Here is a 25,110-nt window from a genome sequence, read left to right on the forward strand (position 1 = left end):
TCTTTTTCTTTTTCTTTTTTTTTTTAAGAGAAATGGGAGAGTGGATCTTGGGGAGAGGGAAGGTGGGGGAGGGAGTCGAAGGAGTCAGGGGAGGGAGAGGAAACTGCGGTCAGGGTGTATGAGAGAAGAATTTTGAAAAATAAATAAGTAACAACAAAAAAAGAAACGAACAAAAAGCAAACCCCTAAGATTCCAGGGAAAGATGGCAGTTGCAGACTGAAGTCATGGTTTTGTTTGAAGAAATTTTGCGCATGTCTCAGTGGTGTGTCAAACTTTGCAGGGGTGCTTAAGACAAGCCTGGGAGGGGAGACTGGCCACTTCCTGTGTCCTGGGGAGGAAGGAGCTGGAAACCTGAAGGAGTTTGAAAGCCTCTGGTTCCTTCACCAATGGTGGAATGTTTGAGCATGAACAACTAGACCAAAGCAGCAAGCATTCCAGAAGCAAGTCTTGATTGGAACCAATACTGGGTGCCCAGGATGTGGCAGAGAGGAGGCGGGGCTGCTCTCTGAAAGCCTCATTGGAACTCACTTTTCCTCATTTGACAAGTGACTGAGCTGACTCCTCTCATGAAGTAGCCCAAATGCACATGAGGGTTTTTGTCTTCCCCTCCCCCAGACGTCATGCTGAGCCAGATACTAAATATGAGAACATTACGTGAAGTAGCCTTAAGGTGTGCCTCCGACTCCAAAGACATTCTGGGTTGTTTTAATGCTTGTGTGTGACGCGTCTTACAAATATTTGGACAAAAGCAATAACTCAGGAAGATGTCCTATATTTACCCTATCTTGGCAGGGACCTGGTTGAAAGGTTACTACATTGTGTGTGTGTGTGTGTGTGTGTGTGTGTGTGTGTGTGTGTGTGTGTGTGTGTGCTGGTGCGTGTGTCCTGCTCTATCAATCACTTTCTACCTTATTTCCTTGAGACAGTCTCTCACTAACCGGGAGGTTGGAGCTACAGTCAGTAAGCCCCAAAATATCTCTCCTCTCTCCACTAGTTTCTAAGGCAGTGATTCGCAACCTTGCTAACGCTGCCACCCTTTGATACAGGTCCTCGTGTTGTGGTGACCCCCTCCCAACCGTAAAATTATTTTAGTGCTGCTTCACAACTGCAATCTTGCTCTTATTATGAATCGTAAATATCTGACATGCAGGCTATCTGGTATGTGACCTCTGTGAAAGGGTCGCTTGATGCCCAGAGGGGTCTCGACCCGCAGGTTGAGAACTGCTGCTCTAAGGCTACAGGTGAGCAGTCGCACCTGGATTTTCACTTAGGTAATGGGAAGTCAAAATCAGATCACATTTGCACATCAAGCACGCCCACCCACGGAGGCATGTCCTCCTCCCCAAAGGTCCAGACTCTTTATGTACCTTTCCCTGCCAAGAGCAGCTGCGGTGGTGAAGAGTCATTGTCAACGGGTTGGGATTGAGAGTCACTCTGGGTCTGTCCACAAGAATGCTTCCAGAGATTTCATTGAGGATGGAGGACCCTCCCCAAATATAGACTGCACCATCTCACCTGCTAGAGTACCTGACTGAGCAAAGGAGAGAGCAGGCTAAGCACCCCCATTCACCTCTCCCTGCTTCCTGACTGGATGCAAAGGGACCAGCTGCCTCAAGCTCCTGCCACATGCCTTCCCCATCATGAGGGGTCTACTATACTCCGAAACTGTGCACCAAAACAAACCCTATCTGCCAAAAGCTGCATTTGTATATTGTCATAGCAACAAGAAAAGTAGCTAAGACAAGAGCTCAGGACTGGGTGATGTCTGACCACATTTCTAGATCTCAAACTCTTTTCATGGGGAGTCATAAATAAATAACACCAGAAAGAGCATAGGCAGACCTATTTGCGGGACATAGAAATTCATTTTAAAAAGATTTGTTTTATTTTGATTTGTGTGTATGTGTGTGTATCCGCTTGTGGATATGTGCTTGCAGAAGCCAGTGTGGGGTCTAGGAACCAAACTTAGGTCCTTTGCAAAAGCAGCAGGTGCTCTTCACCACTGAACCGTTTCACCAGCCCCTCAGTTCACCTTTGCTTCAAAAATTCTAACCAAATAAGACAGTTTTGTGGACCATGTTCACCTGCTATGTAGGATGTCTACTCTATGTGGAGTAGCCCTACTTTTATAAGGGCTCCAGGAGATGTTTGGTTTTGGATTCTGGTACTGGGAGTTGAATCTAGAGCCTCTCTCTACCACTGAGCTTCATCCCCAGGTCCAGGGCATTCGTACGGCAAAGCACTGGCAAACCTGAACGTGAGATAATTATAAATTTCTCATGAATGAAGGACCCAGTAGGAATGGGCACCACTGGAGTGGTACAGATGATGACTCCTGCTGTCTTGCCACACAGGGTGGGTCTTGCCTTGTGAAATTCAGGGAAGGAAGTTGCCAGAGAGGCCACTGTAAATCCCTGTGCTCCTGACCTCACTCCAGGTGGGTGTGGGTTCTTTAATCTCTGCTGTCCTGGAAGGAGGTACATCTGGCTTTGGGGAAATTATGTGTGGTGTTTTGCCTGCATTGTGTCTGTACATCATGAATGTGCCTGGCATCCACAGAGGCCAGCAGAAGGTGCCAGATTCTCTGGAACTGTAGTTATAAATGGTTGTGAGCCACCATGTGGATACTGAGAATCAAACCCAGGTCCTCGGGAAGAAAGCCAGTGCTCTTAAATGCTGAGCCATCTCTCCAGCTTTGGGAAAAATACTTCTGACTACTTGCCTCTTTGTCCCAGTAGCTCACCTCCCCAGAAGCCGTGAGCAAACAGCTGGTAGAGAAGCAGCAGTCACACCCAGCACCTTCCTCTTCTTGACAGAAAGAGACTAACAGGGGGGTAACGGTGTTGGGGGGCAGTGTGAGGGGAGGAGCACAGGCCTTCAGTCCCTGTTCTTGAGAGGCAGAGGCAGGGAGATCTCTGTGAGTTCAGTCTGAGGCCAGCCTGGGCTACAGAGCAAGTTCCAGGCCAACTAAGCCTACACAGTGAGATCCCCACCCCCCAATAAGATAAGATAAAATAAATCTGACAATGGAACACGAATTTAGTCAAACCTCAAAAGAGGGGCCGTGAGATTGAGGGTATAGCTCAAAGACAGAGCAATTGTCCAGTGTGCAGGAGATGCTGGGCTCTATTCCTAGCCTTGAAGGGGGAAGGGACTTCCTCTCTGGGCCCTTAGGTGCCTCCTGGCCCAAGCCTGGAAACCAGGGCACTGTGATGGTGTCCTTCTATCCGGACACTGCCTTCCCAAAGACCAGGCTCCCTGAGTGTCTCCTGCCTTAAGATCCCACAGCAAAGCAAAGAAACACGTGGGACAACGGGCTGTTCCTTGGTGCCCTGATGTGGCTAATGGGGTCAGTTATGTCGAAGGCCTTTGATGAAGAGCTTCGTGGATACAAACCCAAGTCTTACCATGTTCCTTGTTTCTGGGTATTAAGGCGGCTAAGACAGAACTCATCTTAAGGCTGTTAAAGCCTGGCAGGACTTTAGAGCATACTGGCATTTAAATAGTCCTTTTATTCACCCAGTAAATATCTGAGTGCTGTCTCAACACTCTCTCAATACAACAGTGGTTTTGAAACTTAGGATGCTCTAGCATCTTTAGGGCTCCTTAAAATGAAGATCCTGATTCAGGCGGTTTGCTCCCGGGGCCTGACAATTTGCTGTTAGATCAGCTGCTAGGTGTGTCTGGAGCTGTTAAGGGGACAGGACGCACCCTATCCTTAAGGTGGCTATGCCAGAACTAACGGTAGAGATTGTGTTTTCTCCCACCTTCCTGCGAGCTGTTGACTTGTGCCTGTCTCCGCTAGTCCAGCCCAAAGCCAGAAGCCAGCTGAGCTGTGTCTGTGCACGCGGCAGGGAGGAGGGAGCTGTGGGGCTGGAGCACCACCAGACAGGGACACGGGGAGGGACCGGGTCTGGGATTTACCCCGGGACAGGCCTGTGCAGCGCCAGGAGCCGTCCCTGCGCGGGCGCTCAGGGCGGTGCCCGCGGTGCGGCGTGGGGCGGATCGCGACCCCCGTCCCTCCCCCGGGGCTGAGTCGCCGCCGTGCGCGCGCCGCCCACGCGCGATCGTCGCTATCGCGGCCGCCCGGCTGGCCGGGCCTCGCCGCGCGGGGACCCTGCCAGCCATGGCCCAGCTCGGCGATCAGGCTCTGCCGGGGCCAGAAACCACGGTGCAGATCCGTGTGGCCATCCAGGAGGCCGAGGACGTGGAGGATCTGGAGGAGGACGACGAAGGGACCTCTGCGCAGGCAGCGGGGGACCCAGCCCGGTACCTCAGTCCAGGCTGGGGCAGCGCCAGTGAGGAGGAGCCGAGCCGCGGGCACAGGTAGGCGAGGTGGCGCGGGCCTGGCTAGGGTACAAGGGGCTCCCCAATGCGCGACAACTCACCAGGGCAGAGGGGTTGACTCAGCCCTGCCACAGAGACTGCAGACTGAGTCAGAGCCGGCTTTTGGGGGCAGTCTGTGCCCCAACCCTCAGCAGGTTTTGATTCTTGATTGACAAGGCTTCCTGGGATGGGGGCGGGGATCTGAGGGACCCGGACTTGGGGGGGGGGGGTTGCTCTGCGATCCAAAAAGAGAGATCTGCATGGGCCATCCTCACCATTCCTACTTCTGAAGGAGACGCCCCTTTCGGTGGATGCACCCCACTAGACACTTGACCCAGCCTGGAGTTGCCCCTGAGGCTGGGCCTCCTGATGCCAGTGGTCCTAAAGATCCTTCATCACCATCATCATCTGCTCTGATCATCTGTCTAATGGCTTCACTCGGCCTCTGGGTGGGCGCAGGCCAGGCACAGCTGACATGTGCTGATGGGGGCGTCCAGGAGGGGGTGATTTCCTGGTGGAGAGATTGCCCTCAGCTGAGATGGCCGAAGGCCTTGCTGCTTCACCTCAGCCTGGGGGTTCCTGTTGCTGTCTGCCTGCTTGCCTGCCTTCTGTGCCTGGGGCTGGCTCCCCCACTGCTCACTGGTGAGTGGCTTGTAGTTGGTATGGCACCCGTCTGACCTTGCCCCTGGGCCCTGGGCTTTCTCCTCAGCCAGACACCCATCGCTAATGTTTAGGCCCTTTGCAACCATGGTTTTCTTATTGCGGTTAAAGAGACATCCCGTATGGAGCCAATGAGAAAAGAGACACGGTAACGACCCTAGCAAATGCTGGGAAATGCCAAGGGGCCTTTCGTAAGAGTCCTCCTTTGAGATACTCTGCACAGGCTCTCAGCTGGGAAGACCCTGAGGAAGTACCTCCTCTATCACTAAGAGAAGGCTCAGTTCCACCAAGGGAGCACACTGCCCCCCCCCCTCAGGGGACTGCCCCATCCCCAGTTAAAAGAGACGGGACCCTGGTTAAAAGGGTCTGGAACCCAGAATTTCAGGCCAGATCAGCAGAGGCAGCCGTTGTAGGAGAAAAGGCCAGTCTTACAGTTTAGGGCAGGAACGGTGACATAATTTCGTGTCCTGGCATCCATTGTACAAAAAGCTCTCTCTATGCCCAGCATAAAAATAATGAGCCTATAAAGACAGATGCCGAGCCAGATAACCCCAGAGGTCATGCAAAATACCCTATGGCTTTGCTTGTCTGTGACTACAGCAAAAAGCTGCTTCCTCCTAAACAGCTAAGGTGAAGGCCCCACTTATTTCTTGGTTCTAGAAAGATTCTCTGCGGAGTCCTAGGAGAAGCCGATCCTCAGGGCCTTTTCCCTTGTCCCTCACAGGTCACTCCAGGGCCACCTTCATCACTCTCAGCTCCAGCAGCTCAAGGATCATGGAGCCTTCAGCCTGCAACACTTTATATTGCCTACTGGCATAGAGTTAGTCCCTGAAAGTCCCCCTGTGGCTCTCCAAATTAGTGGAGCTGACAAAGCCTGATGGGCAGACACCTAGAGCATGAGAAGATTCAGCCAGAGGCAGGAGAATGCTGTCTCCTGTTTGGGCCCAGTGTGATGAGGCAGCAGCTACTCTGTATGGATGTTCTCAGCTCCCAGTGCCTGAAGAAGGAGCCCCAGTTCCTAAATCTGCTTAAGATTTAACACCCACCTACCTCATCCCCTCAGCCCATGGCTGCCTTCTGTCTTATTTCATGCTCCTGGGGCACTGTCCCCTGCGCATGGTGGCACGTGGGGGGGAGGGGGGTTGTTGGCCTGCGTACTTCTGCCCACCCACATCTCCACTCTCTATTGGATTTCTTGTCAGCCTTGCAAACTTCTGCCTCTTCCTCACAGTCCCTGTGCCCCTCCCTGGGTGAGCTAGGTCGGTCTCTCTCCTGTGTGTTGTTTGGTACTCTGTGAATTTTAGGTCTAACACCTTTTACAGTCCTAAATCCACAGTTACACCTCCCTGGAAGGTCTCTAAGATCTGTGCCTGCAGCTCCTGGCGAAGCACCAGAACGGACCAGGCACCAAGTAAATGTGTGGGGGATGAGAACCTCACTTCATAGTGTGAAAAGCCACATGTCCCCCTCTGTGAGACAGTGAGACCCTTAGAGGCAGGGGCTTTGTCTTAGCCCTTTCCACATCCATGTACCTAGTCCTGAGGACAAGGAATACATGAACTATTACTCTTGTTACTTTGTCGTATTTGTTAGATGTATATGATACACATGGTTTCTCCAGAACCATGTGGAAGTACGTTGTACATTGAGATATACCTGAAATACTTCATCTTGTGACACTTAACAGGGATGTCCCCTTGGAAGCTGTTAACACTACCATTGCCAACTTGGAAAATGAGCAGTAACTCCCTAATATAACCTGCCAGATTGTCTTAACAGTCAAGTTCCATGTTCAATGTCGTCCCACAGTCATCTTCTAAAGCTGTCTCAAACCAGCAGCCAGTCAGTTCAGGCAGAGTTTGCCTAGTGTGTTGTTTCAGAAGAATCTTTTAGTAGAGAGTTCAGCTTCCTAAAAATGGTGAACCTATAAAGACAGCAGCTGAGCCAGACCCTGGGAGGGGGGAATGCAGGTGCCCATGGAGACCAGAAGAAGGCATCGCTCCCCAAATGTGGCAATGTTCTGAACAATTTAGCAACAATAAAAGGTCTCTAGCAAATGTGAGATGTTTCTGGTGGTGCTTGCCCATGTTGTGACTTCGCTGCAGTCTTGGTTCCAATCGTAGTATACACATTTTGCCATGTGCAGGCTGCCACACCGCCAAATGCCAGCAAATGCTGCCCCAAACGCCTCAACTCGGATTCAAGACTGTGGAATGGTATTATTGATTGCAATGTTTTTGCTGTGTGTACAAAGGGTGCTGCTCTCATAGAAACATGATGGTTTAATTATGGAAAACACAGACTTTCTATTTTTTCCTAGTTAGTCATTCCTTGGTGTATATCAAATTAGTTTTTTAATTGCTTAATTTTAAGGTTTTACTTTTATTTTATTTTTAATTGCATGTATGGAGGTGTACATGAGTGCAAGTTCCCACAGAGACCAGAGAAAAGTGTCCAGTCCCCTGGTACTGGAGATGCAGGTAGCTGTGAGCTGCTCAAAATGGGTGCTGGGACTCAAACTCGGGTCCTCTGAAAGAGCAGCAAACCTCTTAACCTGTAAGCCATCTCTCCAACTCCTGATTGGCTGGTTGATTTTAAAAATTGCTCTCTGGGTTGCTGACTTGAGCTTCACGGAAATAGTTTTAAGTGAGTTTTGGCTTATCATTGACACAGAGCTTCCAGTCAATTCTGAAATGGCTCTAGACTTTTTTCTACCACTTTGCATTACATATTTATGCAAAGCAATGTTGTCAGCATTGGCAATGAAAAATATTAATCAAAATAATAACCATCTCTGAAAAAATGTGGAGAATGCCCTTCATCCTGCAGTACCAAGTATAAGCCAATGCTCCACTTCTTCTGTAACAGCAAGCATGTCCATCTCAGCATTTGTGTGCCAATTTGTTTTGTCTTTAATAAATGATAAAATTAGGGAGTTGGAGAAATGGTGCAATGGTTAAGAGTGCCAGTTGCTCTTCCAGAGGACTTGGGTTTGATTTCCAGCACTCATATGGCATCTCACAACCGTCTGTAACTCCAAGTCCAGGGGATCCTCTGGGTTCAATGGGTATTTCATGCAAGTGGTGCAAAGACATACATGCAGTCAAAAATACCCATGTGCATAAAATAAAACTAAAAATTATTATCAATGAGTTATTTTAAAATAAATGTCTTTATTATTTTATCACCAATAAATATTTAGTTTATATACCTCTGTATATCTAAGGTCACATAAAAATTCTGGGGCAAAAAGGGGTTTCTAGGGGAAAAGTTTAAGAAACCCTCATCTGGAACATTCTTAACCTCTTTCTTTCTTCTAATGTTTTAATAGTTGAAGAATGTAAGACCAGGTATTTTTTTTCAAGTGTCTCACTTTTAAGTCAGTTTTCATAGTTTCATTAACTTATTCCTCTGTGCCATAGACTTACTGTAGAAGCAGAAGTTAGGGGCTAAGGGATTAATTGAATTTGGACTAACCATTTTGGCGAGAGTATTTTGTAGGCTGTTCCTTGACACTGTTACATCACCTCAGGAGACATCATCTCACCATTACTGGTGCTAAATTTGACTGTATGGTTAAAGGCATTTCTCTGTCATACAGATCTATCTTTGTGGTCCTCCTGTCTTCATTGATGTGATATACCACAGCTTTTTTATTTGTATATGTTAAACCATCCTTGCACTCCAGGAATAAGTCCTGCTTGACTATGGTAGATAATACTTATATTTATTTTAATTTAAAAAATTTAATCTATATTAATTGTGTATATATGGGCATGTGGGTTCCCCCAGATGCCAAAGGAAAGCATCAGCTCCCCCTGGAGCTGGAGTTACAGGTGGTTGCCAGCTGCCTGACTAGGAACTGAACACTGGTCCTCTGCAAGAGGAGTAATGCTGTGAACTGCTGGGCTATCTCTCCAGACCCAGCCCTTTTGTTTTTCTTTATTGTTTTAGCTTTAAGAGATAGAGTCTCAGCATGTTGCTCAGGCTGATGAACTCCTCGGGTAAGTGGTCTGTCCTCTTGCCTGAGCCTCCCAAGAAGCTGGGGCTGCAGGTGCACTCTCTAACTACTGGATAATAACCCTTTTAGTATGTTATTGAAATCTGTTTGCATCTGTGCTATTCAGGAGTAGTGGACTATCACTTCCCTTCTTGTAGCGCTCCTGTCTGGCCCTAATAATGGAGTCATAGTTGTAAAACAAATCGGGAGTATTTAATCCAATCAACTTTGGGGGATAAGTTTGAGAAGAACTGGTATTCATTCTTTCCTAAATATTGATGAAGTCCAGCAGCAAAGCCTTCAAATTACAGACTTTCTTCTTTGATGGGAGATATTTGTTTTTAATTTAAAATTTGGTTTCATTATTTTATGTTTTGCTTGCATGTCTGTGTATCACATACATGCAGTGCCTATGGAGGCCAGAAGAGGGTATCAGATATATGGATCTGGAGTTAACAGGTCATTTGTAAGTTGTCAAGTGAGTACTGGGACCTGAACTTGCGTCCTCTGAAAGAGCAGCCAGTGCTCTTAACCACTAAGCCACCTCTCCAACCCTCTCCTTTGGAAAAGAGCTCTGGATTGGCCAAGGATTCCTCCCAATGAGGCCAGAAGAAAGAGTTAATTATCGCACCATAATTTCTGTGTCAGTGTCAACAGTCTTACTGAATGCTTTAAATGAGGGCCTTTCCTCAAACTTGAGTTTTCTCTTATTTCTATTCATGGATTTTTACCTGTTTTCTTTTGTTATAATTAGTCACAATCATTACTTTTGATGTTTAGACCGTCTATCATGTAGCTGGAGGCGCCCCTTCACCCCACGCACCCTTTGGATGCACGTCCTTTTGGTTTTGAGCAGAACCTCCCTTTCGGGAACTCCGTATTCCAGGCTTCATTTGTACTTTTCCTGCTCCAGCCGTGGAAATTAGCCGTTCCCACAGGAATCCTTGGCTTTCTGAAACACGAGTGAGAAAGAGTTTAGACACCAAGACCTAATATCAAAAGTGCTTGTTTCCACCAGGGCACCATCACCTTCAGGGTCCTTCCAGGCACAGAACTGCTTTTAAAAATAAATCTGTATAATAATTCAGTTTTAACATTACATGATTTTGCTGTTACTTCCCTTTTTTCACACTGAGAATTTTGACTCCCTATGATGTCTGTAAGAATAGATGAGAACTGGTGGGCCAGCCATGAAGCACATACCGCCTTCACCAGTGGCATCTAAACATGATTTGACACCTTTCCCAAAGTTGAGAGCATCTCCAGATGTTTTCTGCGTATCTCAATGAAGAGCCATTATTTTAAAAAGGAAAAAGAAAGAAAGCAGGGGAAGGATTTTTTTAAAAAAGTGTGACTGACTCATGTGTGTGCAGGTGCCATCTGAGGCCAAAAGAGGGCACTGGGTTTCCTGGAGCAGGAGTCAATAGTCAGCTGCGAGCTGCCCAGTGTGGGTGCTGGGAACCGAACTTCCAAGTGCTCTTAACTGATGAGCCATCTCCTCAGCCCCAACCGTTAGTGTTTGTTTCTGTCTTTCTGCAGTGCTGAAGACTGAACCCAGGGCCTTGTGCAAGCTAGGCAGGTGCTCAACCACTGAGCTCCTTCCTCAGCCCAGAATCCTTTGGTGTCTGTATATTTTGTTACGTTGACTGCCCTCTCTGGAACTAACTCTGACTCAATCTCTTATTTAGAAGTGAATCAAAAACACACTACATGGACGGTTCCGAACAGAAGTGTTTTTACACACAGTCTTTCCTCTTTGTGTTCCCTGTCCTTCCTGTTGTTCATGGATGTCCTTGCCTTTGTGGCCCAAACACGCCGATAGATCAGTATGAATGCACACACTCTCCCCTGGCCTGGAAGGCCTAGTGAGGATCTCGTGACTCCATGTTCGTTTGGGTGTTTTCCACTCTCAGAATGTCATTTGATTAACCACTGAGTCAACACACCCACATTAGTTTGAGATTTTATGAGAAAAACAGCTTTGGAAATTTTACTCAATTTCCCCCCAAATTCCTTATAAAAGAGATAAATATTACAGGAGTGCTGCCCAAAGCCAATCATCTATTTTGATCCAGTTTCTACCCGCTGTGTTAATTCAAACCAAATTACAGCCATAGAAAAAGACCTTCTCAGTTTACAATGTCTCATGTGAACAGCAATATTTAAGTATAAAACTTTAAGCCTCTGTTTTTTTTGTTTTGTTTTGTTTTGTTTTTTTTGAGATGGGCATAGCCCAGGATAGCCTGAAATTTCTAGGTAGCTTAGGGTAACTAAACTCCTGATCTTCCTGCCTTCGCTTTTCAAAAGCTCGAGCTACAGGCATGCATCTCCATACCTACTTTATGAGGTGCTGGGATCAAACTCAGGACTTCCTCTATGCTTGGTAAACACCCTACCAACTGAGCTCATCCATATCCTCAAGTCTTCTTCAAGAGGAGTTAATATATATTTACCAGTAAGTATACTTCATTTCTAGAACAGTCTCTGAGAGCCAGGTATGGTGGTGCACGCCTTTCATTTCAGCGCTCTGGAGGCAGAGTTCTATGAGTTCAAAGCCACACTGGTCTATAAATAGAGTTCTAGGCCAGCCAAGGCTACATAGTGATCTTGTCTCAAAACAACAACAACAAAGGTCTCTATAGATATGAATTACTTTAACAAAACCTATTTGCTTTATATTACAAACACTTTTAAAGCTTGGTACTATGTGCAAGCCTCTTCAATGGTACCAGAATAAGAGAAGCCAATATGACTTGTATCTTCAACTTGGCGTTCAGGGGGGCTAGTACGACGTGCACATGAGGAGCAAGGACACGGATACAGACAAGCATTAGAGAAGGCGATTTCCCTCCTGGAAGGTCACTTGGGAGCTGCATGGCTAAGAGGGGGACAAGCCATTCAAGGAGTCAGAAGCAGCGTGTGCAAAGGTGTGAAGTGAGGAAACTTGTGACACAGGGGCCTTTCTGTTTGCTTGGAGCAAAGGACCTTGAGGAAAGTAAATGGATCTGAGCTTGCCTGATGGAGCCAGCTGGGTTCTAAGTGCATCTGAATATGCAGCTAAGCACTGTAGGCTTTGTCCGGTGGGCAATGGGGACCGTGTTGCCATCAGTAGTAATATTGTCAAGATAGAACAGCTGCATACTCTAACAGCCTCTTCACAATATGTGATGTGGCGTTGTGTGGAGGAGGCTGGAGCCCAAAATACAGTGCGGGAGGTGGGAGGAGGTGGGAGATGGAACACAGAAAGGCTCTGCTCGGGAAATGCATGAAAATAAAAGAATGAAAAGAAAGGCAATATCCAATCGGTAATTTAATTTACATTTTCCCTTTAGACATGTTTGCCAGCCTCTGTCTACCAGCAAAGAGAGTCGGGCAACATGGCAGGTACTTCCAGGCAGGAGAAAGGAAGTGAGGTTGCTTCTGAAGGAACTGAAGGTGTCGCACCTCATAAAGTAGGGAGTTCTAGGGAGGCTAAGGGGAGCTGCAGCTGCAGGGAAAAGCCGGGTGATTCTCTTGTGTTTGCTCTACATTGAAGCCTGCCCCCGTCAAGTGTTTAGAGCCAACTAGGAAAAAAACCAACAAGGGTAGAGAGCTGCAGGGGGAGCCATTTAACCCACTAAGAGAGGTACCGGGTCCTCCTCCTTCTGATTAGTTCACAGAGCTTAGCGTCCCTCCCGAAGAGGAGGCAAGGGATCCTGATTTCTTCCAAGGGAAAGGGATGCTTTTAGGTGGAGAAACCTGTCCAGCACAGTGCGAAGTCATGTTGCTAACTGTATCCTGATGTGATGTACGGAGGATGGAAGTTTACCCCTGTGGTCCTCCTTCCTGCATCCTATGCCTTAAAATAATCACGGTGGAGGCAACAGAGAAACCTCAATGGCAAGACATTCCACAACATACGTAACTAGTACATTCCAACACCATCCAAGTCATCACAGATAAGGACATCTGAAGAAAGTCAGAGCCAAGAGGAGCCTCAGGAGATATGTAATACAGCATGTCATCAAGATTCCTGAGTGGGATCCTTAAGGGGAAAATGATGGAAGTCTAAACTATGTGCTTCAGCTAATGATACTGCGTAATTGCCCTCGTTAAGAAGTATACCACAGTATTAGGAGACATTAATAATAAATATGCCTGGTGTGAGGCATATGGAACTCACTGTGCTATTTTAATAACTTTTCTGTAACTCTAAAACTATTCTAAAATAAGCTTATTAAAATTTTAAACAAAAAGTGAATTGTTTATTCGTCACTTGAAGCAAAGCAATAGCATGAAAAATAATTAAAAGAACGGGCACCCCAGAACACAGAGGTGCAGTGTTTAAACAGTCAGCACTTGGGTGTTTAAAAAGTCAGCGCTCCAGTCAATACCCTGAGAGGGAATTTAAGCTACTGTACCCACCAAATAAGAACAGTATGCTCTTAAAAGAGAACAGTCAAGGACTGGGAGATGGCTCAGTCAGTAATGTACTTGCTGTACAAGCATGAGGACCAGAATTTGGATCCCCAGTACCCACATCAATGTGGGACAGGCATGGTGGCCCGCCTGTAAACCAGGTACACACTTATATACCCATATGCATGTGGACATTACCCCCCCACACACACACACATACAGGCACATGCAAAAAAAAAAAGCAGGAGGATACAGTCATACAGTCTGAGGATCAAAAACTGTTCTTCACTACTAAGGCAAAGACAGATGCACGCAAGAAAGGATAAGCAAAGATCAGTTCAGACGGTCACTTAACTATTAGGACACGTTCAGAAAAAAAGTACAATCTTAGCTGGGTGTGGCAGTGCACTTTATAATCCCACCACATGGAAAGTATGGGCACTAAAATCTGGAGAATCCAAGGCTAGCCTGAACAACACAGTGATGTCAAGGCTAGCCCGGCCACCATTGTATGACCCGCCTTGAAAACAAAAACGGAAAAACAAAACTGTCTCAAAAGAGATGGATGTGTAGCTCTGTGGTAGAGAGCTTGCCTAGTATGCTCAAGACCCTGGATTTGATCCCCACCCAGCACTTAAACAAATGTTATCTTAGCAAATAACTGCCTTGCAGGGAATGTGTTTACACAGCCACAATAATAAAACAGATTAACTTTCAACTTTCATACCTATCTCTAGACAGCATTTGCAATATTATTTTGCAGCATAGAGCGAGGTAATAAACTATGGAAAATGGAGCAGAAGTTCTTCCAATCGAATTTGGAAGGTCAGAAGCAGAAGCTGGGACGATACAGCACATATCTATATAATGAGCAGTGATTGAGAGGATGCTAATGACGTAAGAGACCATCTGAAATGTACACTCAAAAGCAAACAGATCTGGGATGTGGTCCCACTGCCAGAGTACTTACCTAGCACATGTGAAGCCCTGGGCTGGATAGCTATCACCGTGAAAACTGGGCCTGGTGGTGTGCACTTATATTCCCAGCACATGGGAGGTGGAGGCAAGAGGAACAGGTCACTTGGTTACATAGTGAGTTCAAGGCTAGTCTGAACTACCTGAAACTCTGTCTGCAAATCCCAAAACAGACAGACGACAGACAGAAGGCTAGAAAAGAACCAATAGTAAAATAAAAATTTTAACGTTGGAAGAAGAGGCCATGGGATTTAAGTGACCCCAGATTCTCATTTTATAATGGGATGCCTTCAAACACTACACCAGTGAAAATGACTACAAACACCTAGGGATTCTGAGCCCTGCCAATAAAGATGTCTGTTAGGAGGTGGGGGTGGGGGATAGGATGGGGTATATGATGATGGCCAGTGGAGAGTCTGGGTTGGACTCTGGTGCACTGGCAAATGATAGAACTTACTACAAATGACTCACACAGAGAGGGGGCAGACCAATAAGTGCTACTCCCAAACTGGAGCAGCTGATGCCCGATCAAAGGTGAACTCATAAACAAAGCAAGGCAGAAAAAAGGCGTGGAGTGGAGCCTCTGCCTCTCAGGACCTGGGCTGGAGCCCTGGGCTCCCCAAGGCTGGCCGTGTCTGCTTCCTCCCTGCACAGCGCTCATCTCCCACCTCACATGGGAAGATGGGGCGCAGTCAGACCTCCCTCCAGAGACACCCATCCAGAGCATGTTTACCTGGCCCCCACGCTCCACCTGGTCCTCTTGCACCTCATCACAAGATTGAACACCGTCACCCACCTTCTCCCTGCTCCCTTCCCTCTGGGCATAGGTGACTTGCTCTGCCTGGATCCGTTCCCTCACATACCTGCCTGTTCTACCTCTCCTTTCTCCTCCCACTTCTCAATGTTCACATCTTCCGAGCATCTACCCTTGCGTGGACATTGGGTCTCATTTGAACTGTACTCCCCAATGGCTGTGATCACATGGCTATGAAGGAAGAGGCGTTTCCCCCCAGCCAGGTAACAGATCAACTCCTGTTTTTGTATGGAGTATCTCTGGCATGGCAGCATCTTGGAAAGCCCAGGGTTCCAGGATAGGCCCTGCGATCCATATCCTCTACTCTACTGTCTTCTAAATATCACATCTGGAGGTGGGAAGATGAGGAGAGAAGACAAAAACCATGTATGTCATTTGGGAATCAGTGCATTTTGCTGGCATCCGAGTGACACAGAAATCTCAGTGGATGGTGAATCTGTTCTTTTACTCACCGCCCCACCCCCCATTTTTCAGTTTATTTTTGTGCAGGTGTGTTTGTACGTATACATGTACATGTGCATATATGTGGAGGACAGAGACTGATATTGGTATCTTCTCAGTCATGCTCTATCTTATTTTTTTTTTTTTTAGACAGAGCCTCTCTTTGAACCTGGGTTCCACCAATTTGGCTAGCCTTGCTGGCCGACACTCCAGGGGTCTTTCTGTCTCTGCTTCCCTAATATTGGGATTACAGGCAGGCACTACCTTGTGTTGGCTTTTTACCTGTGTGCTGGGGATCTGAATTCAGGTTCTCATACTCATGTGACACCTTACCGATTGAGCTGTCTCCTCTGCCCTGTGTTATTTTTTTCAAGATCCTCTATACTTGTTAAAACAAAAGCTTGAGTTCTCGGGTGATTGAGGACAGAACTTTCTGAATATTTTATGGTCATGTGGCCAACTACCTTTAAGGAAGCTAATTCAGATATGGCCAGTCTAATTTCCAAGGGTTGCTATGACAACCAGGTGCATGCTGGATGGTGTATAACCAACAGAGAAGTCATAAATGAAGGGTCCAGTTGAGATAAGATCAAATGTTCACTCAAGGATAGATGCTTGGAGAATACATACACTTAGAAATGGTAGCGGAAGGAAGAGATGGAGCAGGGACCTGCTCCCTATCATGGTTCTAGGAAAGGATCTGCCAGGCTTCTCCCCAGCTGACTTGGTTTTCACCCGAATCTCCACCTTCATCCTGAGTAGCCATTTCCTGGTTTGTGTCTGTGCCCAAGTTCCTGGCTTTCATGAGAACCTCATCGGCATGGGATTGGGGGCCATCCTACTCTATGATGGGCTCACTCTTATATTAACATCCACAGTGGCTGACTCCAGATCAGGCCACATTCTGGGCTCCTGGGCCCTGCAGCTTCCATCTGTGAATTTGGAGGGTGACAGTTCAACCTGTAACTAACTTGGCATCTCCCTCTGGTCTCAGCAGCGCCACGACAAGTGGAGGTGAGAATGAGCATGAGGAACTGGAGCCGGAATGGAAGCCCCCGGATGAGGAGCTCATCAGGAAGCTGGTGGATCAGATTGAGTTCTACTTTTCAGATGAAAACCTAGAGAAGGATGCCTTCCTGCTCAAGCACGTGCGAAGGAACAAGCTTGGCTACGTGAGCGTCAAGTTGCTCACCTCCTTCAAAAAGGTGAGGCCGGCTTCTCAGAGGCTGCTCAAGGCATTTGTGTCCGGGGTGAGGACCTTTGTGGTGTTAAATATTCTGTTGTTGTTTTGTTTGGCACCCCACCCCTCAACCACAGGCCCTCCTGCCCAGAAAATTTTTAAATAAATATGACACCAGAAAAAGAGAAAAATTATCAAGAAAAGGGATTTAGTGACACTAGGAGCTAACTCAGTCAATGAAGTGTTTACCGTGCAAGCAGGAGAACCTGAATTTGATCCCCAGAAGTCACATGCAAAAAACAAGCTTGGGCCGGGCGGTGGTGGCACACGCCTTTAATCCCAGCACTCAGGAGGCAGAGCCAGGCGGATCTCTGTGAGTTCGAGGCCAGCCTGGTCTCCAAAGCGAGTTCCAGGAAAGGCGCAAAGCTACACAGAGAAACCCTGTCTCGAAAAACAAAAAAAAAAAAAAAACAAGCTTGGTTCCATGCCTGTACTTCCAGAGCTGGGGAGGCAGAAAAAGATCTGTGGGGCTAAGGGAGAAGCCAAATTAGCCTACTGGGTGAGCTCTCTACCAGTGAGAGGCCCTGTCTTGAATATAAATAAATAAATAGCGAAGTGTGTGGATCCTGAGAGGAATGACACCCAGGATTGACATCTGGTTCCCTATATGCATATACATATGCACACACACACACAAACACACACACACACATACACACACATACACACACACACACACACACACACACACACAAGAGGGTTATGAGAGCATTCTTGAGAATATACTTGCATGCTATGTAAAGGGTTCTGAGTGCTAGGACAGATCTCAGCTGGTAGTGATTAAGAAATGCTGTGACTTGTCCTCAGGAAAGTTTGGGTCATCTTGCCAGGCACATGGATGCCCAGAGGGTGCTACACCAGCACAGAGGGTCCTGGAGACCTTGAGAGATGCCTGCCAGTCTAGAATTGCATGACACCCACTCAAGCTTTCCACTTGATAAGCTGAGTCAGTATGGGATGGGAGAGAACACACAGAACTCAGTGAGAAAATCCTGCTCCGGGACTCCAGCATGCTCTGCTCTATGTGATACCAAAGGGAACTCTGTGTCCCAGGGTGATAGATGCTGAGGGGGCACTGGCAGCCAAGCAGGAGACTGCCTGTCCCTACTGTGGACAGATGCAGAACTTGGGCCCCAAGCTCGCTGCTCTCCGAGGATTGACTAACCAGTTGGAATAATAACTCTGTATCTCCCTTGGGGGGAGTGTATTTACTAGAATGGAAAAGCACCGTTCAGCTTGTTGCATAACGGCTTATGTAAGGAGTGGGTCCACACAAGGAGTGGGTCCTGGCCAAGATGTCAGCACACTTTGTCAGAGAGCAACGGGGAAAGCTCCGTGCCTTGGAGCTCACCTCTGCCCGACTCCCCGGTATACTCTGCCTTCTTCTTGGACTCTTTTTCTTTTATTCGTTCATCAAACAATATTCTTTGTATTTGTTGAGTGTTGTGTTAAGTGCAAGAGGTACTAAATGAATATGGCATTCCGTCTTTCCTTGAAGCGCTTACAGTCCAACAAAAGATAAGAGATCCACGAAATGCTTCAGGGTAACCACAGACAAACTGATGGAAGACATCAAGGCATTTGGGGACTGGCTGATCAGAGCAATGGACCCTGTCTAGAGAACCGAGAAGTCTTCTTGGAGTGGTGGCGTTGGGATGCGGTCTTGGAGGATGAGTAGGAATTGCAAAGTCCAGATGGGAAGGGATGCTTCATGTTCAGAGAACAAGTTCTAACATGAAAAATACTTCCAGGGTTGGGGACCCCTAAATGGAAAAGCCCCCTGTTGTGCTCCCCAAGGGCTTCAAGAGCCACCCCAGCTTTCTCCCCTTTCCTAGCTGCCACTTACAGATCCACTCAGGAGCATCCTCTCTTTAAAACGAGCTGCAAGGTGGACACACTTGCATTCACACTCCCAAATTCACACCCCCAAATTCAGAGCAGAGACTCTTTTCCTTCTAGAGGAGTTCCTGCTGATCACAATGTGAAACATCCCAGAGGAAGGCACCAAACACAGGGAGAGTACAAAGCGTTAGTGCCTCTTCTCCGTCACTGTGACGAACACCTGACAACCACGGCAGAAGGCGTTGGGTCACGGCTGAAGGTGCACCCCATCATGTCAAGGAAGGCGTGGCAGCAGAAGTGTGAGGCAGCTGGTCACGTGGACCCCACAGTCAGGAAGCAGGGATAAGTGCGGCTGCTTGTCTTGTTTTCTCTTTTTCGTTCAGTCAGGGATCCTGGCCCTGAGATGGTACTACCCACGTTTAGGGCTCATCTTCCCTCTACAGTTAAATCTTTACGGAAGCATCCTCACAGACACATCCGGAGGTTTGTTTCCATAGAAATTTTCAACCCAGTCAGGTTGACAATGATGGTCCATCATCACACACAGTTTCTGACAAACTTACAAAGTTCTAGAGGTTGCACATGGCCAAACTTCTTTCTTAAAGGAAAACATTTATTTTATTTTATGTGTGTATATGTGTGTGTTAGTGTATGTATGTGTACCATGCATATGCAGTACCCTCAGAGTCCAGAAGATGGCGTCAGATCCTCTGCAACTAGAGTTATAGACAGTTGGGAGCCATCATGTGGGTGCTGGGGATTGAATTCAAGTCCTCTACAAGAGCAGCCTGTGCGCTTCACCACTGAGCCATCTCTCCAGCCCCTAGTTCCTTTTCTGATGTGATATTGGAAACCGTAGTAAAGCATCACAGACACAGACCTGAAATGCCCATAGAGTAACCCAGGTTTCCCAGAAGACCTGGCTCTCGCCTCTGTGTGTTCCCCAGTCTTCTACAGCTCTCCTCTCTGGAAGGACGTGGTCCTGCCCTAGTTCTCACCCTACCTCGTAAGGCAGCACATGCTTCAGTACTCCGACTTCAAGCTTAGGGAGGATTTCTTCGCCTCTCCCGCATGCTCCCTTCCCAGCTGTTTTCACAGCTGGCTCCACCATGCCAGGCCTTGGCTTTTCTACAACCTTGCAGTAACCTTCATCCATCTCACTCTCTTCTGAATTCCCGATTGACTGACTTGTTCACTAGAAATCCAACTGTAGTCCCAGGCCTGCTTCTCTGTGGCATGCTGATCCCCCCAAGGTCTCTCTGTAGGTGACTTGGGGCTTTTTCGTGCTAATGATGAGAGGCCACAGGCCAGAGTGGACAGTGCCCACGTTCCAGCAGTGTGTCAGTCAGGACTCAGGGCTCTGTGGAGGTTTCCCTGCCCTGCCCAGGGAGCAAGCCTTCCTTTCTTGTTTTCTGTGCCTTTTCTGTTTGAAGCCCATGGGGAGTTCCTGGTTCCTCTGCAGATCAGCCTCATGGGCCAGGCCTCAGAGGACTCGGGGTGATTTCCCCATCCAGGCTCAGGTTACCCACCCCACCCACATCCACCAGTTCTCGGGAGATGACTCATCTCCCTGGCACACCCTTCACTGGAAGTGGGCCTCCACAAAATTGCCGTTTTATGAAATAAATACAGCTTTTCATATACTGCAGCATCGACACGCACAGTTTCCATCTTGGGAGGGACAGGGAAGAGTTGTTTTCATCATTTTTCAAGAGGCCCAGGTCAGTGTGATTCCACTTGGTGTCTGTGCCTGTTACTCTTCGGGGGAGATTATAGAGAAACAGGGAAGATCTTTTGGGGGCTTCTCTTTATCAACTGTAAATCACAGCTTCAGAGAATGCCAGACCCTCCAAATCCTTCCAAAGTAGCAGCCCATTCAGTGTGACTGCCTGTAATCCCAGCGTTTTGGAGGGGTCATGAGTTTGAGTCCAGCCTGGACTATTGAGTGAAACCCTGTCTCAGAGAAGAAGAAAAAACAAATCTGGGCTGGGGCTATAGCTCATGGAAGACTGCTTGCCTGACATTCTACATTCAGTCCCCAGTACTACCCAAAACTCACTTGTGACATAAGTATTTGAAACAGTGATAACATGTAGTTATTGAGTAGTCTTGGAGAGTGAACTGCTATTTTAAATTTTGTGTACAAATGTATCTCTCTCTATTTTTTCTGTTCATTTAACGCGCGCGCGCATGTGTGTGTGTGTGTGTGTGTGTGTGTGTGTGTGTGTGTGTGTGTGTGATGCATGCTCGCACACATGTGTAAGTGCAGGTATGTAGTAGCTGGAGATTAATTTTTAGTGTCATTCCTCAGCCACGTTATTTTTTGAGACAGGGTCCCTCCCTGGCCTGGACCTGGCTGGCTGGTGGCTGCTGGGATGATGAGCCCATGTCATGTCACCCTGCCTGGATTTTTCACATGGGTTCTGGGAGTCAAACTCAGGTCCTGATGCTTGCGTGACAAATGAGCACTTGACCGGCTGAGCCGTCCCCCAAGCCCTCATTTCATCATTTCATCTTTGTAACAGGGCTATGAAGTAGACATTTTTTTTAATATCTCTATCACTCAGATGAGCAGGGTGGATATGTGAGAGGCTGAGTCTTTCTAGTGGATGGAGGTGAGGCTTAGGTCTATGTACACAATAGAGAGTTCTAGAGAATACAGAATCTGACCTGAGAGCTTGGGAGAATTCCTACTGTCCTGCGGTACTCCACTGCCCAGCACTGCTCCAAACCCAGCTGTCTCGATGAGAAGCTGGAGAAAGGAGGGCAGTGACTGGAGCTCCATGCATGATGCCCTAGGTTCAATCCCCAGTCCTGTGTTTTGTTTTTTTTTTAAAAAAGCCGCAAAAGATGCTTATGATCTGAAGAGAAACCAGAGCTATTGTTACTTTTTCGGCTTTAGTCACAATAGCAAAGACTTGGAATCAGTCTAGGCTGCCCACCAACAAATGAATGGATAATGAAAGATCTGGTATATGTGTGTGTGTATATATATATAGATACTATGCAGCTCTAAGGAAAAAAATATAATCAACATTTACAGGAAAAATGGTTGGATTTAGAATATATAATATTCAATGAAGTCACACAATCTCAGAAAGGAAAAAAAGATGTCCTCTCTGATATGCAGAATCTAGCCAATAGCATATGCATGTATGTGAACAACTATGCATGTGAGTGCAGTATAACATGTAGAAAAGAGAGAAAGAATATTAATTAGGACGAGGAAGGACTGAACGCAGGTGGTGGGCATGAGTTAAGAAACAGGATCTAAAGCTGGTTATCTTTCTAGTTCTCTTTTGTGGATTTTTCCTTTTGGGTCGTGGATAACTGTGTGAAACACATTTGATAGTCAAAGTGTGAAGCCCAGTGTGAAACCCCACAGTTTCAGAATGGCTGTTCTAACTGTTCAGTGAGATACATAGACTTTGGGTCTGGTTAATTTCACCATATGATATTTTTTTGAAATTTTTTATAATAAAGTTTATTAAACATTTTTTAAGGAAAGAAACCATTGAAGAAGTGGCTGGAGAAAGTTTTCCTTTACTCATTCTCTGACTGGTTGGTATTTGAGTATCTCCCACACTAGGTATGACTCAAGTCATTGGTGCTACAGAGGTGAGGAGGGACGGGAGGGAGGATACAGCATGTACAAGTGTGGAGAGGAGAGGAGGTACCATTCAGACCTGCTTTGTGTTCTTTAGGTGAAACACCTCACACGGGACTGGAGGACCACAGCACATGCCTTGAAGTATTCAGTCACCCTGGAGTTGAATGAGGACCACCGGAAGGTTAGGAGGACCACCCCTGTGCCACTGTTCCCCAATGAGAACCTCCCCAGCAAGATGTTGCTGGTGTATGACCTACACCTGTCTCCTAAGCTATGGGCCCTGGCCACGCCCCAGAAGAATGGAAGGGTGCAAGAGAAGGTGATGGAGCATCTGCTCAAGCTTTTTGGGACTTTTGGAGTCATCTCATCGGTGCGGATCCTCAAACCTGGGAGAGAGCTGCCCCCCGACATCCGGAGGATCAGCAGCCGCTACAGCCAGGTGGGGACCCAAGAGTGTGCCATCGTGGAGTTCGAGGAGGTAGATGCAGCCATTAAAGCCCATGAATTCATGGTCACTGAATCTCAAGGCAGGGACAACATGAAAGCTGTCTTGATTGGGATGAAGCCACCTAAAAAGAAACCTCTCAAAGATAAGAACCATGATGACGAGTCCACAGCAAGTACCCACCTAAGCAGGTCCCTGAACAAGAGAGTGGAGGAGCTTCAGTACATGGGGGACGAGTCTTCTGCCAACAGTTCCTCTGACCCTGAGAGCAATCCCACCTCTCCTATGGCTGGCCGGCGGCATATGGCCACTAACAAGCTCAGCCCTTCTGGTCACCAGAATATCTTTCTGAGCCCAAATGCCTCCCCATGCTCAAGCCCTTGGAGTAGCCCTTTGGCCCAGCGCAAGGGCGTCTCCAGAAAATCCCCACTGGCTGAAGAAGGTAGACTGAACTTTAGCACCAGCCCTGAGATCTTCCGAAAGTGCATGGATTATTCCTCGGACAGCAGCGTCACTCCCTCAGGCAGCCCCTGGGTTCGCAGACGACGCCAAGCTGAGATGGGGACACAGGAGAAAAGTCCAGGGGCAAGTCCTCTGCTGTCTCGGAAGATGCAGACCGCAGATGGGTTGCCTGTAGGGGTGCTGAGGCTGCCCAGAGGCCCCGACAACACCAGAGGCTTCCATGGTGGACATGAGAGAAGCCGAGCCTGTACATAATACCTTCTATTTTTAATACCGGCTCCATTGAAAACAAACTTTGTTTTCGAGGTCCTCACCAATAGCTAGCATGACAGAGAATGGAATTCAGTCCCCTTAGAAAGCTTTTGTATCCACGTAGACCTTTTAATTTATATATTTGTAAGGTATACACATTGTCCCGTGTGCCATGGTTTTAAGACCATCTTCTGGCTGGGAGGTCTTGCTCCCAGCATGGCCACTGTTTTGACAATGCCTGGAGTGTGTGAGTGTAATGTCTGTGAAGGGCTGTGGGGCACAGGCTCTCTGGGGAGATCTAGCAGCGAGTCTGTCTGTCTCAACTGGCTTTTTTTCTCTGCAATGACTGAGCTGTCCTTGGCAGGCCAGGCAATAGCTCCTCCTGAGTCCTCAAGGGAGTTTTGCTCAATGGCAAATCCTTCAGCCAATAGCATGGTGTCTTATAGGACTGAGCGTCTATTCCCTGTCAAGTGAATAAATAATAAAACACCCACTGGGAGTCCCTTATCTGAGGTCACAGACCATACCCCTTAGACAAGGAACCCAACAAGAACATATTTTCTCTGTCTACCCCATAGTGTACTCCCGGGGCAGTCCTGGACTCTCCTGGAAGTTTCTGGCAGCCTGGGACGTCTGTCATCACAATGAGTCTCACAGGATAGGCAGCTCCAGTTTCTGCCGATGTCCCCACAGCATCCCAGACCATCAGTCTTGACATCACCTGAGAACTTGCTAGAAACACACATTTCAGAGGAGGGATTATAGGTGTGTTTTTAAAGATTTTTTCTTATCTTTATTTACATGTCTGTGCCTGTGTGAGTGTATGCCATATGTGTGCCCATAGAATCCAGAATGAAGCATCAGATCCACTGAAGTTGGGGTTACAGGTGTGAGCTGCGCAATATGGAGGCTGGGAACTCAATTTGGATCCTGAGAAGAGCAGCAAGTGCTCTTACCCTGAGCATCTCTCCAGGCCCTGAATCTAGAGTTTGAAAAGCCCTGCCGATGATTCTGAGATGTGCTAGTGTGAGACTCCTTGAGGTAACCAAAGCTGCAGGACCCCAGGTCAGCCAGTCTAACCCCACGTCTCTCACTCCTGTTCTGTGACTTAGGGGTAGTATTAAGCTCCCCGAGCCTTCTGGTGTCCTGGGGCATGCTTTGCTGCATGGTAGTATGAAATGTAGTCAGTTCTCCATAAACGTTGGCTCCATTTCCTCCTCATCTGGCTTATTGTCTGTTTCCTTCAAAAGCTGTTTTGGAGTACCACACCCTGGCCTAGAGTCCAATGTTAGCTTATCCGTGGGCCGTTCAGGGGGATTTAGGACCTGTTAAGAGTCAAGTAGTGATTGTTTGCCAGAAACTTTGATAAAAAGCTTTCCCATGATTTATTTTATGTAAATCATCCCATGTGAAAAAAAGATCCAGGTATAGGAGCTACTTTATACCAGGTTTAAAGAAGAAAAATAAGGCCTCATGTGGGTAACTAACCTATATCTGGGTTGATGGTTCTGGGGTTCACTTTGTTGATGCTGCTGGTGGTGATTGTGGTGGTGTTTTCTGAGAGTCTTACCATGTAACATTGGCTGATCTCAAACTTCCAATCCTTTAGGCTCAGTCTAGGGAGGTTACATATGCACCATCACCC

At 47.4% G+C, this 25,110-nt stretch overlaps 1 protein-coding gene across 2 annotated transcripts; it reads left to right on the top strand.

The window, feature by feature from the left end:
• Nucleotides 1-3,709: 3,709 nt before the first annotated feature.
• Larp6 (La ribonucleoprotein 6, translational regulator) lies at nt 3,710-24,686 on the top strand. Of its 2 annotated transcripts, none has more exons than XM_052762900.1 (3): nt 3,710-4,326; nt 16,612-16,819; nt 22,401-24,686. In XM_052762900.1, exons 1-3 carry the CDS (start codon nt 4,127-4,129, stop codon nt 23,466-23,468), a joined length of 1,476 nt encoding a protein of 491 aa, XP_052618860.1. In that variant the 5' UTR covers nt 3,710-4,126; the 3' UTR covers nt 23,469-24,686. The 2 variants fall into 2 exon arrangements, with proteins under 2 accessions (XP_052618860.1, XP_052618852.1); XM_052762892.1 differs by having other exon boundaries at nt 3,714-4,326; nt 16,609-16,819.
• Nucleotides 24,687-25,110: the final 424 nt, after the last annotated feature.

This window comes from Peromyscus californicus, unplaced genomic scaffold (assembly GCF_007827085.1).
Source record: "Peromyscus californicus insignis strain IS unplaced genomic scaffold, ASM782708v3 Scaffold_11__1_contigs__length_118956290, whole genome shotgun sequence".
In the NCBI taxonomy this organism is placed as follows: Eukaryota; Metazoa; Chordata; class Mammalia; order Rodentia; family Cricetidae; genus Peromyscus; species Peromyscus californicus.

Bases quoted from the DNA above. Each gene is read 5' to 3' on its own strand.
- Larp6 (XM_052762892.1), top strand. From the start codon at position 4,127: ATGGCCCAGCTCGGCGATCAGGCTCTGCCGGGGCCAGAAACCACGGTG. The intron at 4,327-16,608 runs GTAGGCGAGGTG...CTCTGGTCTCAG, and splicing joins GAGCCGAGCCGCGGGCACAG to CAGCGCCACGACAAGTGGAG. The intron at 16,820-22,400 runs GTGAGGCCGGCT...TGTGTTCTTTAG, and splicing joins TGCTCACCTCCTTCAAAAAG to GTGAAACACCTCACACGGGA.